General features: G+C 46.8%; 1 protein-coding gene and 1 non-coding gene across 4 annotated transcripts in view; one reads left to right on the top strand and one right to left on the bottom strand.

Annotated features, from left to right (window-relative positions):
• LOC134932149 (zinc finger protein 324B-like) overlaps positions 1-15640 on the bottom strand; it is a 146133-nt gene that overhangs the window by 57302 nt on the left and 73191 nt on the right. The window contains exon 1 of one of the 3 annotated variants that reach the window (XM_063926286.1): positions 5085-5441. The exons of the other annotated variants lie outside the window; for them this stretch is intronic. Coding sequence (XP_063782356.1) covers positions 5085-5099 — 15 coding nt within the window. The 5' untranslated portion in view covers positions 5100-5441. Of the gene's footprint in view, positions 1-5084; positions 5442-15640 lie in introns of those variants that run through there. 3 annotated transcript variants of the gene reach the window in all.
• Positions 5532-5603, top strand: TRNAD-GUC (transfer RNA aspartic acid (anticodon GUC)). The gene has a single exon. It is a non-coding gene; the product is annotated as a tRNA-Asp (tRNA).

Genomic DNA, 15640 nt, shown 5'->3' with positions numbered 1-15640 from the left:
GAAACACCCATTTCCTGTCAATCACATTACGATCACCAGAACGAAGAAAAAACCTCGTAATGCCGTGAGTAAAATACCTAACTGCATAGCAAATTTACTTAGCGCAGTCGCACTGCGGACATTGCGCATGCGCATTAGTGACTAATCGCTCCGTTGCGAGAAAAATATAACGAGCGAACAACTCGGAATGACCCCCTATATTAGAAGGGATTAGGTACTTGGTTTGGCTCTTTAGGAGGCACAAGTATTATTTATACATTTTTTAAAATAATTTTTTTTAATGGAATGGGTTAAAAACAAAAAAATGCGTGGGGTCCCCCCTCCTAAGCATAACCAGCCTCGGGCTCTTCAAGCCGGTCCTTCTTGTAAAAATACGGGGGGAAAATGACAGGGGATCCCCCGTATTTTAACAACCAGCACCGGGCTCTGCGCCTGGTCCTGGTGCAAAAAATACGGGGGACAAAAAGAGTAGGGGTCCCCCGTATTTTTTGTACCAGCACCGGGCTCCACTAGCTGGACAGATAATGCCACAGCCAGGGGACACTTTTATACCGCTCCCTGCGGCCGTGGCATTAAATACCCAACTAGTCACCCCTGTCCGGGGTACCCTGGAGGAGTGGGGACCCCTTCAATCAAGGGGTCCCCCCCAAGCCACCCAAGGGCCAGGGGTGAAGCCCAAGGCTGTCCCCCCCATCCAAGAGCTGCGGATGGGGGGCTGATAGCAATGTGTAAAAATGAAAGAATATGTTTTTTGCAGAAGAACTACAAGTCCCGGCAAGCCTCCCCCGCAACCTGGTACTTGGAGAACCACAAGTACCAGCATGCGGGGGGGAAACGGGCCCACTGGTACCTGTAGTTCTACTGCAAAAAAATACCCAAATTAAAACAGGACACACACACCTTGAAAGTAAAACTTTATTACATACATGCCGACACATACATACTTACCTATGTTGACACGCCGACTCTGGCCACGTCTCCGTTTGTCGACGTCCGGGGTACCTGAAAATAAAATTATATACTCACCTGATCCAGTGTCCGGTTCTTTTATTGTAATCCACGTACTTGGCAAAACAAAAAAATGCATACCCGCTCCACACGGACTGAAAGGGGTCCCATGTTTACACATGGGACCCCTTTCCCCGAATGCTGAGACCCCCTGTGACTCCTGTCACAGAAGGTTCCTTCAGGCAATCAGGTAGCGCCACGTCCTGGCACTCTCCTGTTTCCCTATGCGCGTCTGAGCTGGCAGACAGCGCATCGCACAGCACCTCTATTAGTTTCAATGGTGGGAACTTTGCGGTCAGCGGTGGGGTTACCCGCGGTCAGCAGCTGACCGCGGGTGACCTCACCGCTGACCGCAAAGTTCCCACCATTGAAACTAATGGAGGGGGCTGTGCGATGCGCTGTCTGACAGCTCAGACGCGCATACAGCCAATCAGGAGAGTGCCACGACGTAGCGCTCCCTGATTGGCTGAAGGGACCTTCTGTGACAGGAGTATGTGTCGGCATGTATGTAATAAAGTTTTACTTTCAAGGTGTGTGTGTCCTGTTTTTATTTGGGTATTTTTTTTGCAGAAGAACTACAGGTACCAACGGGCCCGTTTCCCCCCAGCATGCTGGTACTTGTGGTTCTCCAAGTACCAGCTTGCGGGGGAGGCTTCTTCTGCAAAAAACAATATTCGATCATTTTTACACATGGCTATCAGCCCCCAATCTGCAGCCCTTGGATGGGGGTTAGCCTCGGGCTTCACCCCTGGCCCTTGGGTGGCTGGGGGGGGACCCCTTGATTGAAGGGGTCCCCACTCCTCCAGGGTACCACGGGGTGACTAGTTGGGTATTTAATGCCATGGCCGCAGGGAGCGGTATAAAAGTGTCCCCCGGCTGTGACATTATCTGTCCAGCTAGTGAAGCCCGGTGCTGGTACAAAAAATACAGGAGACCCCTACTCTTTTTGTCCCCCGTATTTTTTGCACCAGGACCAGGCGCAGAGACCGGTGCTGGTTGTTAAAATACGGGGGATCCCCTGTAATTTTCCCCCCCATATTTTGGCAACCAGGACCGGCTCAAAGAGCCCGAGGCTGGTTATGCTTAGGAGGGGGGACCCCACACAATTTTTTTTCGTTTTTTTTAGTTTTTTTTAACATTTTTAAAAATCGAATCAAAACCCGTCAATTGGTCCGTTTTTCGACAGCGGGACTGTCGAATCCATTTTTTATTGAATATGTCGAATTCCGGCACCCACCGGCCAGAATTCGACAGTCGAATTGTGTCGAATTTAAAAACGGGCGAAAAAGTGCCGCAATTCGCCCGGAATTGCATATACCCCATAATGTCTTGGAAATTTCTGTCACGGAGTGCTCATTATTGGTCCCATTGATGATCCTCTGTTTTGTTTACAGCATCACCGTGGTTACCAGCCAGGGACCCGTTTTGTCACTTCCGCAGGAAGTGACATACCCGGAAGTGAGGGAGGCGGAGCCAGGTATGCTGGGACTGCGGTGATGTGCAGTGGGAAGTCTCCTTGGGTGAGTCTGTCTATATATTTCACTTTCTGCACTGTTTGTTCATCCTGATGAAGGGGATTTGTTCCCCGAAACGTTGATGTGATGTGATGATTTGAATACACACCTGTTTGCTTTTCAACAAATCTCTGAGTGCCGCCTCATTTTTTGATCTATATATATATATATGCAGCAGGAAGGCTCGGCCCTCCCTTGTGGGTAAAAGTTACTTGCTGCGGTGCCCTCCGGGGATATTGTAATCCAGAATAGATGCTTTATAACAGCGGCACTCAGCAGACTGGTTAATGATGAGAAAACAGTACATACAAAGGGACAAACAGTACATACAAAGGTGCAACACTGCTCACCTGTCCGACGACTCCTATACATAACTGCTTTGTTTTTATGTACAGGAGTCGCTTAGCAACACTCTTAATGACTCCCTGATTGGTTCTCCCTGTCCGGCACTGACCGCTGACGTCATCGCTCAGAGACCCGCACACACAGCGGTTGGACGCGGCGGGAATGGCAGCGCCGGACAGGTGAGCAGTGTTATCTATTAGGAGCACTTGTTAGATGGGGTATATAAGGTCTATCTTTTTGCACCTTTGTATGTACTGTTTATCCCTGAAGACGGGGTTTATCCACGAAACGGCGTAGGACCAAAATAAAAAGGCTTTTTCTCATCATTGACCAGTCTGCTGAGTGCCGCTGTTATAAAGCATCTATATATAGATATATAGATAACACAGCAACAAGGACCGGCACTCCTGTATCACAAGCAGTGTGAAATGCCTAGGTGCCAGTAAAAAATAATGCACAGTTCTGTAGAGAGATACGGCACTCCAGGACTTGATGAAACATGCTGTTAGCAACCTCAAAAAAAGCTGTCAGCACAGCATAACTGCATTATGCTGTGCTGACAGCTTTTTTTGAGGTTGCTAACAGCATGTTTCATCAAGTCCTGGAGTGCCGTATCTCTTTACAGAACTAGATATATAGATAGATATATATATAGATATACATATACATATATACATTACACACACATACATACATACATACATACTGTGGCCACACCCACTCTGGGGTGGCCCGGGATGTTGTTGTATCGGGGCCCAGGATTTCTCTTGGCAGCCCTGGTTATCGGGGCCATGTTCCATTATGCTTTGCCCTCTGGAGTTTGGTAAATTTGACAGCATAGCAGCCCCCTAGAAACCTACTGGGGATGCACTGCAGTCAGAAATGGAGGGACTGCAGTATATATCTGAGATATCTGCTACGATCCCTCCATGGTACATCTGGGAGATCCTAAATATTTGCAGGTACCCCCGATTAACGGCCCTTTTCAGGAGATATCCTGCGAACATTGAATGATACATATGTCTCATTAAGGATGCCAGAAATTACTCATTTATCTATGGGGCTACAAGGAAAATGAGCGCTGTTACTGGTCACGTACTGCCTCCGCTTCACAGCACCTCTCTTGGCAGCCATGAAAAAAATGTAATCTCTCCCTATGTTTGTATTTCACACATTCACATTATTATTACTACCAGTTATTTATATAGCGCACACATATTCCGCAGCGATTTACAGAGAGAATATTTGGACAATTCAGATCTGATGCTGCTGTGCGTTTTTGCACAGCGGGTGATCAGGTACTAACTGCGCATGCACCGCAATGTGCACGCGCCGTCGGACAACAACAAAAGGCATCTCTAGTCAGCGGCGGGATGGTGCGAAAAAAATCAATTCACATGGGCATTCGCAAGGTGATTGACAGGAGGAAGCCATTTGTGAATGGTAACTTTCCAGTGTTTGGAAAAACACGGGCGTGCCCAAGCGTTTCAGGGAGGGTGTCTGACGTCAGCTCTGGCCCCGATCAGCCTGATGTGATCGCACTGGAGGAGTAAGTCCTGGGCTGGCAGAGACTGCACACACTGAATTTTAGAAGCTCAGCGTACACATATCACATACCTCCCAACTGTCCCGATTTTCGCGGGACAGTCCCGTTTTTTGGGGACTGTCCCGCTGTCCCACTCGCGGGCTGCAGTGTCCCGCGGTGGGGGGCAGTTGGGAGGCTGTGTCTCGCTGCCCTGCTTAGCAGAGCAGCGGTGAATTTCACTTGAGGCAAAGGGAGAGGGGGCATGCCAGCGGCTCACAGAGCGCTGGGCATGCCCCCTCAGTGACGAAAACGGGGGCGTGGATCGCGATCGCGGGCCCATCCGCAAAGCCATGCCCCCTTTCCTTAGGCCACACACCTTTTTCGGGAGCGCGCACGGCGAAGCCGCGCGTGTGTCCCTCTTTAGAAAGCCAAGAAGTTGGGAGGTATGATATCATCGCACACTTGCACCGCGAAAATACACTCCCCCTGTAGGCGGCGACTATCTGAACGCAGGACAGCAAAAAACGCAGCCCAGCGATCAGATCTGAATTACCCCCTATATTCCCTACCACATGTACAAGCACACACATTCATGCTAGGGTTAATTGTATTAAATGTAGTGGCATACTGCTGTTCAAAAGCATCTACAAATGATAGATATACAGTTTGAGCATTAGAGAATCATATTTTACCTCTGTTTTTGTCATAGCCAAGCCTGTGGAGCTCCCGCACTATACAACGGATACAAAGCCTCTAAGACGAGGGAGCCACAGAAACAAAATGAAAAATCCATTCCCTACTATACTACTGGTTTATAATCAGGCTGCCTGCTGTGTTTCCTTGTCCTAATGTGTTCTATCTACAATACCAAACAGCTGAGCTACTGTATGTGCCGAGCAGTATCAGCAAATCCTGCACAGCGACATCTCGGACTTCCTCTCTCTCTGCTTCCTCGCCCTTCTAATCTGCATATTACCAGCAGCACTACTGCACTAACAATGGTAATGCCTCTCTTGTACAGACTCTGAGCTGCCTGTGTCTCCCATCTAGAAGCAAGTCTTTTTTTTTTTTTTTTTTACGTGCTAGTCACATGATAGAAATTCTTAATGGTGACACCATGGAAACCTGCAGCAAGCTAATCCTCGTTAGTATAGTGGTAAGTATCCCCGCCTGTCACGCGGGAGACCGGGGTTCGATTCCCCGACGGGGAGGTTTCATTTTTGTTTGTTTTTAAATAAAGGTATATTAAGAAAATGCCAGATCGGTTTGATTTCGTAATTATGCCTTTATGATTTATCTCTCAATTTAAAGTGGGGTGATAGGAACTACAGTTTACAGAAATGAAACTTAATATGCACTAATGTATTTTTTCTGAAAACCGAAGTAAAATGTCATGCAATAAAAAGGAGTCTATCTTCTGGGAGTAATCAGCCTTTATTAATGACTGTAAACAAAATGGAGAGATGAATAATTACACATGTGAGAGGCAGGCAATCACCTTAGGGATGGCCACTGGTGTGTTCACCATCGCCATCTATTGTGAAACTGTGAGTGGTTTCACCCACCTTTGTTCATCCCTGCTATTGTAGAGAATGACCCGCAGGCCAATCACAGCACGGGGGTGGGGCTTCACAGGTGCCAGGGCAAAGCTATGCTCCATGTCCCAGCACCTTGCAAAAAAAGGAGATTTATGGTAAGAACTTACCTTTGTTAAATCTTTCTGCGAGGTACACTGGATTCCACAGGGAATAACATTGGGGTGTAGAGTTGGATCTTGATCCGAGGCACCAAGAGGCTAAAGCTTTGACTGTTCCCAGGATGTCTTGCACCGCCTCCTCTATATCCCCGCCTCCAGGTACTGGAGCTCAGTTTTGTTAACCAGTCCAATGCAGTAACATGTAAAAGAGACGATAACTGTTAGTAGCCACAGCGAACCACATTCTCACGACAGGAGAAGGTACCAGCAGCTAATGCCATACAAACCCAAAGGAGCTAAGTGCATCAGGGTGGGCACCCTGTGGAATCCAGTGTACCTCGCAGAAAGAGTTTAACAAAGGAAGGTTCTTACCATAAATCTCCTTTTCTGCAGCAGGGTACACTGGTATTCCACAGGGAATAACATCGGGGATGTCCTACAGCAGTTCCTCATGGGAGGGAACACACTGTAGCAGGCACAAGAACATGGCATCCAAAGGAAGCATCCTGGGAGGTGGAAGTATCAAAGGCATAGAACCTAATGAGCATGTTCACTGAGGACCACGTAGCTGCCTTGCACAATTGTTCTAGAGACGCACCACGGCGGGCCGCCCAAGAAGGTCCAACAGACCGAGTAGAATAGGCCTTGATAGCAGCAGGAGCTGGAAGACCAGCCTGTACGTAAGCTTGTGCAATCACCATTCTAATCCATCTGGCCAAGGTCTGCTTATTTGCAGGCCAGCCACGTTTATGAAAACTAAATATAACAAAGAGAATCCGATCTCCTAAGAGAGACAGTTCTCTTCACATAGATACGGAGAGCCCGTACCACATCCAAAGACCGCTCTTTAGATGACAAATCAGGAGAGATAAAGGCCGGACCCACAATCTCTTGGTTAAGGTGGAAAGATGACACCACCTTAGGTAGATAACCAGGGCGAGTTCTAAGAACTGCACAATCACAGTGAAAAATCAGAAAGGGAGACCTACAGGATAAGGCACACAAGTCTGAAACCCGTCTAGCAGAGGCAATAGCCAGCAAAAACAAGACCTTAAGCGTAAGCCATTTAAGGGCCACAGACTCAAGAGGTTCAAACGGAGACTCTTGCAGGGCATCCAGAACAACCAAAAAATCCCAAGGAGCCACAAGAGGAACATAGGGAGGTTGAATCCGTAAAACACACTGAGTGAAGGTATGAACGTCAGGCAGAGTTGCAATTTTTCTCTGAAACCACACTGACAAGGCTGAAACATGAACCTTGAGGGAGGCCAGACGAAGGCCTGAGTCCAGGCCCTGTTGCAGAAACTCCAAAAGTGTGGCGGTACTGAACTTGTATGCATAATTCTTAGCCACACACCAGGTGAAGTAAGAATTCCAGACCCTATAATAAATCCGAGCCGAAGCCGGTTTACGGGCTTTCAACATCGTTTGAATGACCGCCTCAGAAAATCGTTTGGCCCTCAGGACTAAATCTTCAAGAGCCACGCCGTCAAAGGCAGTCGGGCCAGATCCTGGTAGAAACAAGGGCCCTGAATGAGGATGTCTGGGCATTGTGGAAGTAGAAGAGGACACTCTATTGAGAGACCCTGCAGGTCTGAGAACCAATGCCATCTGGGCCACGTTGGAGCGATTAGAAGTAGTATTCCTCCTTCTTGCTTGAACTTCCTTATCACCCTGGGCAGGAGTGACACCGGAGGGAACACATACAGCAGCCAAAAGTTCCATGGAATTGCCAGCGCGTCCACGAATGCTGCTTGAGGATCCCTTGTCCTTGCTCCAAAGACTGGACTTTGTGATTGTGTCGAGATGCCATCAGGTCTACATCTGGTAGGCCCCACTTGTCCACTAGGAGTTCAAATACTTCTGTATGAAGGCTCCACTCTCTGGCGTGTACGTCCTGATGACTGAGGAAGTCCACTTCCCAGTTAAGGACCCCCAGAATGAACACTGCTGATATGGCTGGCAGATGGTGTTCCGCCCATTGAAGAATCTTTGACACTTCCATCATTGCCATGCGGCTTCGAGTGCCACCTTGATGATTTATGTATGCCACCATTGTGGCGTTGTCCGACTGTACTTGAACAGGCCTGCTCTGTACCAGAGGCAGGGCCAGTTTCAAAGCATTGAACACTGCCCGCAACTCCAGAATATTTATCGGGTGGAGAGATTCCTCCCTGGTCCACCAACCCTGAAGAGAGTGTTGCTCCAACACCGCAGACTGGCATCCGTCGTTAGAAGGACCCAGTTGGAGATCCAGAAGAGACGACCCCTGCTCAATCGTTGGTCCTGTAGCCACCAGCTCAGGTACAGACAAACGTCCGGAGTCAAGGAGATCATGTGAGTTCTGATTCAGTGAGGTAGGCCGTCCCACCTGTCAAAGATTAGCTTCTGCAGGAGGATGAGAGTGAAATTGAGAGTACTCTACCATGTCGAAGCCCGACACCATGAGGCCTAGTACTTGCATCGCCGAGTGTACCAACACTCGCGGACGGGAAAGGAAGCATCTTATCCTGTCCTGAAGCTTCAGGACCTTCGCTTGGGACAAGGATAACCGTTGGCTTGTGTGTGACCAACAATGTCCCCAGGTGCACCATGCTCTGAGCAGGGACCAGGGAGGATTTCTTCCAGTTGATGAGCCACCCCTGGGCTAGCAGGAATTGGACCGTCAGTTCCAGATATCGGAAGAGAACCTCTGGGGAGTTCACCAGGATCAACAAGTCTTCTAGATACGGTAGGATCCTGATACCCTGACGGCGGAGAAGGGCCATCATGACCACCATGACCTTGGTGAAGATTCGCTGAGCCGTGGTCAGTCCAAAAGGTAAGGCACGGAATTGATTATGTAGGTTGACAATAGCAAACCGCAGGTATCGCTGATGCGACATGGCAATAGGTATATGTAGGTAAGCATCCTGTATGTCCAGGAATACTATATAGTCCATGGGCTCCAAGGCCGGAACAGTAGAGCGAAGAATTTCCATACGGAACTTGGATACCTTCACAAATTTGTTCAAAGACTTGAGGTTGAGAATGGGCCGGGAGGAACCATTCGGTTTCGGAACTAGGTACAATGTTAAATAGTACCCCCTGCCCTTCTGAGCCAGAGGCACGGGCACTACCATTCCTGTATCCAGGAGGGATTGTACCACCAAATGGAGATTTTTTGCTTTCACCAAATCTGAAGGGATATTTGTTGAGCAAAACTGGCGAGGGGGACGTTTTTTGAAAGAGATGGCGTATCCGTGAGTGACGACTTCGCTCACCCAGGCGTCCGAAGTGGTCTGTAACCATACCTGGGGAAACTGTAGAAGTCGGCCTCCCACCCTGGGATTACCCAGGGTGAGGCCCGCCCTGTCATGCAGCAGGCTTGTGTGGTTTGGCGGCCCAAGAACGTTTAGGTTTGGGCTTAGAGGTTATGAAAGTGCGAGCTTGTCTCGGGTACGCCTGACCCTGTGCTTTACTTGGAGGTCGAAAGGAACGACAGGTGGTACTTTTAGTCTTCGGAGCCGAAGGATTAGTACTCGGCAGACATGCAGTTTTAGCAGACGCTAAGTCAGCAACAATCTTGTTCAGATCTTCCCCAAAAAGGATGTCTTCCTTAAAAGGGCTAACCTCCAAGGTCTTTATAGAGTCCAGATCCACAGACCAGGACCGCAACCACAGAATCCGGCGAGCCAAAATGGACGTAGTAGATGCTTTGGCTGCCAGGACACCGGCATCAGAGGCCGCCTCCTGAATATAATGAGAGGCTGTGATAATATAAGAAAGACACTGTCTGGTATTATCAGAAAAATTAGAAGGTAGCTCCACTTCAACTTCTTGAACCCAGGCTTCAATAGCCTTTGCAGCCCAAGAAGCCGCTATAGTGGGTCTATGCACAGCACCTGCAAGGGTGTAAATAGACTTCAAGCAACCCTCCACACGCTTATCAGTTGGTTCCTTCAGAGAGGTTATGGTAGTGACAGGCAGAGTCGATGACACCACTAGACGCGCGACATGTGAGTCCACCAGCGGCGGCGTTTCCCAATTTTTACTTAACTCTGCAGCGAGTGTAAAATGAGCCAGCATCTTCTTAGACAGGGAGTATTTCTTTCCTGGAGACTCCCAGGATTCCTGACGTATTCAACTAAATGGTCAGAATGGGGCAAAACTAATTTAGTGACCTTATGATGTTTGAATTTATCGGGTTTCTTGTACATAACTGGAGGTTCAGATTCATCATCAATTTGAAGAATCAGTTTGATAGCCTCCAAAAGGTCAGGAACATCCACCTGTGAAATAGATTCCCCATCAGAAGCATCTGCATCAGTGTCTGAGGGGTCAATGTATAAGCCATCTTCATTGAATGAAGTATCCGAAACATGCATGGATTGTGAGGAAGTAATGGCCCGCTTAAATGACCCTGTGGTCCTAGGAGGGTGGGGGTTAGGTTTTTGTTTAACCAAAGTCTGATTTAATTGCTTTAACTGAGTTGACAGAGTATCTGCCCATGGTGGATTAACTGCAGGGACAATATGTGGCTGCAATGGCACAGGAGGTCCCACAGGGGGTGTTAGTCTTGTTACTAGCATAGTTAGCAGATTAGAAAAAGCAGCCCAAGGTGGGTCTTGGTGTGCCACTGGTGCTGCAGGCTGAGGGGTACTGGACCCCCGGTACCTGGACCCTCAGCTGGAATATTTTCCTCAGGTGCATCTGTGGCGTCAGCACTGCATGACGCAGGATCCGCCACGGATCTCCCGCCCGGTGTAGCAGACATTATTTGGAAACGTAGCCTTAGGGTTTAACAGTACAATATAGCCAGACAAAGTACCAGACAGAATCCCCCTGTGGAGTGTGACTGCAGATGCAGAACACAAACAGAGGATTTAAGTGGTATATGGTGACTGAAATACACAGAGAAAAATACCAAGGTAGTATATCCTGTGAAACTCTATATAGATACAGGACCCTGACGCACTTAGCCCCCGTCAGGGTACAGAATATAGGGATAGTAATATGTGTGAAATACACGGAATAGGAACCCACACAGCAGCTATTGGCACACACAGTCAAATGTACAATGCAGAAATTACAAACAATAATAAAACTGCACTGGACTAGCAATACTAATTAAAGCTATATATGTATACAGATATAACAATGCACAGTAAATACAGGATGTATATCACAGGATACTTGTACGAAATATCCCTACAGTTATGCACTTGATCTTAACTAACGCTGTCTAAATAACATGTAGAATACTTAAGTGTCCTGTAAATGCACGGTGCTGATGAGGCAGGCGGCTTTACGTCCAGCAGTCCCAGTATCAGTGCAGCTTTGTGTAATGGGGCACAAACGCTGACAAGGAGTGAGGGAGAGAGAAAGATGCAGCTCCAGGGTGGGAACATCTGCTGCAGATGGTTCCTGGGGCTGGGGGAGGGGCTACAGGTCTAGGCTTATCCCCTCTGCTGGACCTCATCACTGGGTACTGTGGAGCCTATACTAAATAGATTTTAGTAAATCCGACCTGTGCCCCTTGCCCTGGTGGATATAGTGGGGTCCCTGCACGGCCACAGTGTACATGCCAGCGGCGCGGTCCGTCTCCGGAGACCGCGTCGGATCGTGATTTCGGCAGGTCCCACCTGGGGGACCCTCTTGCCTCCTGATGATGCGGCCACGTGATCCAGGAGAGCAGTGGCAGTATGTGTTCCTGAAGGGACCAGAGCGCCTCCGCTGTAAGTACCCAGCAACCAGGGTGCGGGAGTATACAGTCTTCTTTCTCCTCAGAAAAGCTCTTTTCAGGGCTGCTGTTAGCTGCCTGCACTGCAGGCACCAACTTACAAACGGAGCTCCAGTGCCTGGAAGCCGGGATATAGAGTAGGCGGTGCAAGGTATCCTGGGAACAAAGCTTTAGCCTGTTTGTGCCTTGGATCAAGATACAACTCTACACCCTGATGTTATTCCCTGTGGAATACCAGTGTACCCCGCTGCAGAAAACAATATTTCTTTATGCTGTGCCATCGATGGAGGGAAACCATCTGGTTCTCTCCCTTCGATGTTAGGAATCACTGATGGTCGATGGCCATCCCTAAACAATGAGTGGGCTGCGCTTGGCCATGGCCATACTGTGCACGCGCTGTACAGCGTGGGACCCGCAAACCCCTATACATAAAAGCTTTAAATGATCAGATCTGCCTACTATAGGAGAGCTAGAAGGGGGGAGAGAGCTGTAAGTGACCAAGAGATCCCAGCTTCTATCCACATACACCCACCTGGGTCCTTTGTAACCTATTATGTTATGAGCATTTGGGTCTAGAGAGAGACACACACACACACACACACACACACACACACACACACAGTCCTCCTGATTCCTGTCCCAGTTGTAAGTAGTACAGAGGCTGCTACTATTCTACATGGGACACGATAGATGATACATTTCTATGTGTATTTTAAGGTTGTTTAAAGTTGTCTTTGTTCCACTATAAGAAAACTTTATAAAATAGTTGTCTCTAAGTTGCGTGGCATTATAAACAGTACTCAGGTATTGTAGTACACACAACTGTACCCTAATCTGCGCTTAAAGGGGGGCTGTACCTCAAGAATAACCCTTTTGCTAGCTAAGGGTTCACAATAGACATACACAACAAAATTCGGAGTGCGCACAGTAATTCTAAAATGAATATATAATCAATTGTCATTAGCAAACAACCATTAACAATTTTACAATAATTTATAATAATATATAATCATATATTGGACAAGTGAAACCTCTATGAAATTGTTAATGGAGGCTTGTTTGTCCTTGAAAAAAAGTTCTGTTGATTCCCTTACTGCTAACTAATCTCATTACATCGATATTAAATTACAACTATATGTGAAACAAAATAGATCTCATCTGAAAGACTCAACTAGTGTCCTTAGGCTGATAGACAATTTAAATTGGGATATTAATTATAGATGGTTAACTGTAGATGTACAGGCGTTATATTCCTCCATCCCCCATCAAAAAGGAATGGAGGCTGTTAAAGATGTACTAACAAAAGATGGCAATAGTACGGAACTTTGTCAGTTTTATTCTAGATTGTATTAAATTTATACTTGAACATAATTTTTTCGAATTTGATGGTAACTTATTTACAAAAGCAAGGAACAGCCATTGGGACCAAATTTACCCCTTCATACGCTAATATTTTTATGGGAGAATGGGAAGAGAAATATGTGTACAATTCTATCTATGAAGGTCAATATATTAAACTGTTTCAGAGATATATTGATGATTTCTTATTTATTTGGGAAGGTAGCCAGGAAGATGTAGCTAACTTCATTGACTATCTTAATAACAATAACAATAACTATAATCTTAATTTTACTTATAAGACTGACCCCCCAACAATTGATTATTTAGATCTGGTGTTGGAAGGCAGTCCTACAGGTCAAATTACCTCAAAAACCTTTTTCAAAGACGTAGATGCAAATAGCTACATTCCACAAAATAGTAGCCACCATTTCACTTGGAAAAACAGTGTTCCTTATTCGCAGTTTGTCAGATTAAGAAAAAATAGTAGCAGTTTGGAGAACTATTGGATACAATCTGCTACTATTTTTGAGCGATTTGTAGAAAGAGGGTACGATCCAGGTTCACTGGAAGATGCCCAACTAAGAGCTTCCCATCGGAATAGAGACGAGCTTTTGAATGATAGATTTCTGAACACCAGAGCTGAAAAAACCCACATGTCCCTTTATTATCCAATTTAATAAAGATATACCCAAAATTAGAAAAATCATGTTTAAGCATTGGGACATTTTGAAAAAAGACCCTATATTGGGACCGAGTCTTCCCACAAATTCGCAACTGGTCTATAGAAAAGCGCCTAACCTCAAAAATGTACTAGCACCTAGTAAGTTGAAACCAATTAAAGAGTCTAATTCCAATCCAACTGACTTTCTAGGGAACAGATGGGGTTGCTTTCCTTGCAACCAATGCATCTGTTGCAAGTTTATGAGAAAAAAATTGCCACAACTTAAACTAGATGATGGAAAAAATAAGAATTTACTTACCGATAATTCTATTTCTCATAGTCCGTAGTGGATGCTGGGACTCCGTCAGGACCATGGGGAATAGCGGGCTCCGCAGGAGACAGGGCACATCTAAAAAAGCTTTTAGGTCACATGGTGCGTACTGGCTCCTCCCCCTATGACCCTCCTCCAAGCCTCAGTTAGGTACTGTGCCCGGACGAGCGTACACAATAAGGAAGGATCTTGAATCCCGGGTAAGACTCATACCAGCCACACCAATCACACCGTACAACTTGTGATCTGAACCCAGTTAACAGTATGATAACACAAACGAAGTAGCCTCTGAACAGATGGCTCACAACAACAGTAATAACCTGATTTTTGTAACAATAACTATGTACAAGCATTGCAGACAATCCGCACTTGGGATGGGCGCCCAGCATCCACTACGGACTATGAGAAATAGAATTATCGGTAAGTAAATTCTTATTTTCTCTAACGTCCTAGTGGATGCTGGGACTCCGTCAGGACCATGGGGATTATACCAAAGCTCCCAAACGGGCGGGAGAGTGCGGATGACTCTGCAGCACCGAATGAGAGAACTCAAGGTCCTCTTTAGCCAGAGTATCAAATTTGTAAAATTTTACAAACGTGTTCTCCCCTGACCACGTAGCTGCTCGGCAAAGTTGTAATGCCGAGACTCCTCGGGCAGCCGCCCAGGATGAGCCCACTTTCCTTGTGGAATGGGCCTTTACAGATTTAGGCTGTGGCAGGCCTGCCACAGAATGTGCAAGTTGGATTGTACTACATATCCAACGTGCAATCGTCTGTTTAGACGCAGGAGCACCCAACTTGTTGGGTGCATACAATGTAAACAACGAGTCAGATTTTCTGACTCCAGCTGTCCTTGAAATATATATTTTTAATGCTCTGACAACGTCCAGTAACTTGGAGTCCTCCAAGTCGCTAGTAGCCGCAGGCACCACAATAGGCTGGTTCAAGTGAAATGCCGAAACCACCTTAGGGAGAAATTGAGGACGTGTCCTCAATTCTGCCCTGTCCGAATGGAATATCAGATATGGGCTTTTGTATGACAAAGCTGCCAACTCCGAAACTCTCCTGGCTGAAGCCAGGGCCAACAGCATGGTTACCTTTCATGTAAGGTATTTTAAATCTACCGATTTTAAAGGCTCAAACCAATGAGATTTGAGAAAATTTAGAACCACGTTCAAATCCCACGGTGCCACTGGAGGCACTATTGGGGGTTGTATATGTAGTACACCTTTGACAAAAGTTTGTACTTCAGGCACTGACGCCAATTCCTTCTGGAAGAAAATTGATAAGGCCGAAATTTGAACTTTAATGGACCCCAATTTGAGGTCCATAGACAATCCTGCTTGCAGGAAATGTAAGAATCGACCCAATTGAAATTCTTCCGTTGGAGCCTTCTTGGCCTCACACCACGCAACATATTTTCTCCAAATGCGGTGATAATGTTGTGCGGTCACTTCTTTCCTGGCTTTAATTAAAGTAGGAATAACTTCCTCAGGA

The sequence above is a fragment of the Pseudophryne corroboree genome, chromosome 6 (genome assembly GCF_028390025.1).
Source record: "Pseudophryne corroboree isolate aPseCor3 chromosome 6, aPseCor3.hap2, whole genome shotgun sequence".
NCBI classification, from domain to species: domain Eukaryota; kingdom Metazoa; phylum Chordata; class Amphibia; order Anura; family Myobatrachidae; genus Pseudophryne; species Pseudophryne corroboree.
Note: the sequence above shows the minus strand (reverse complement) of the source record. Positions and strands in the feature narration are given on the sequence as shown.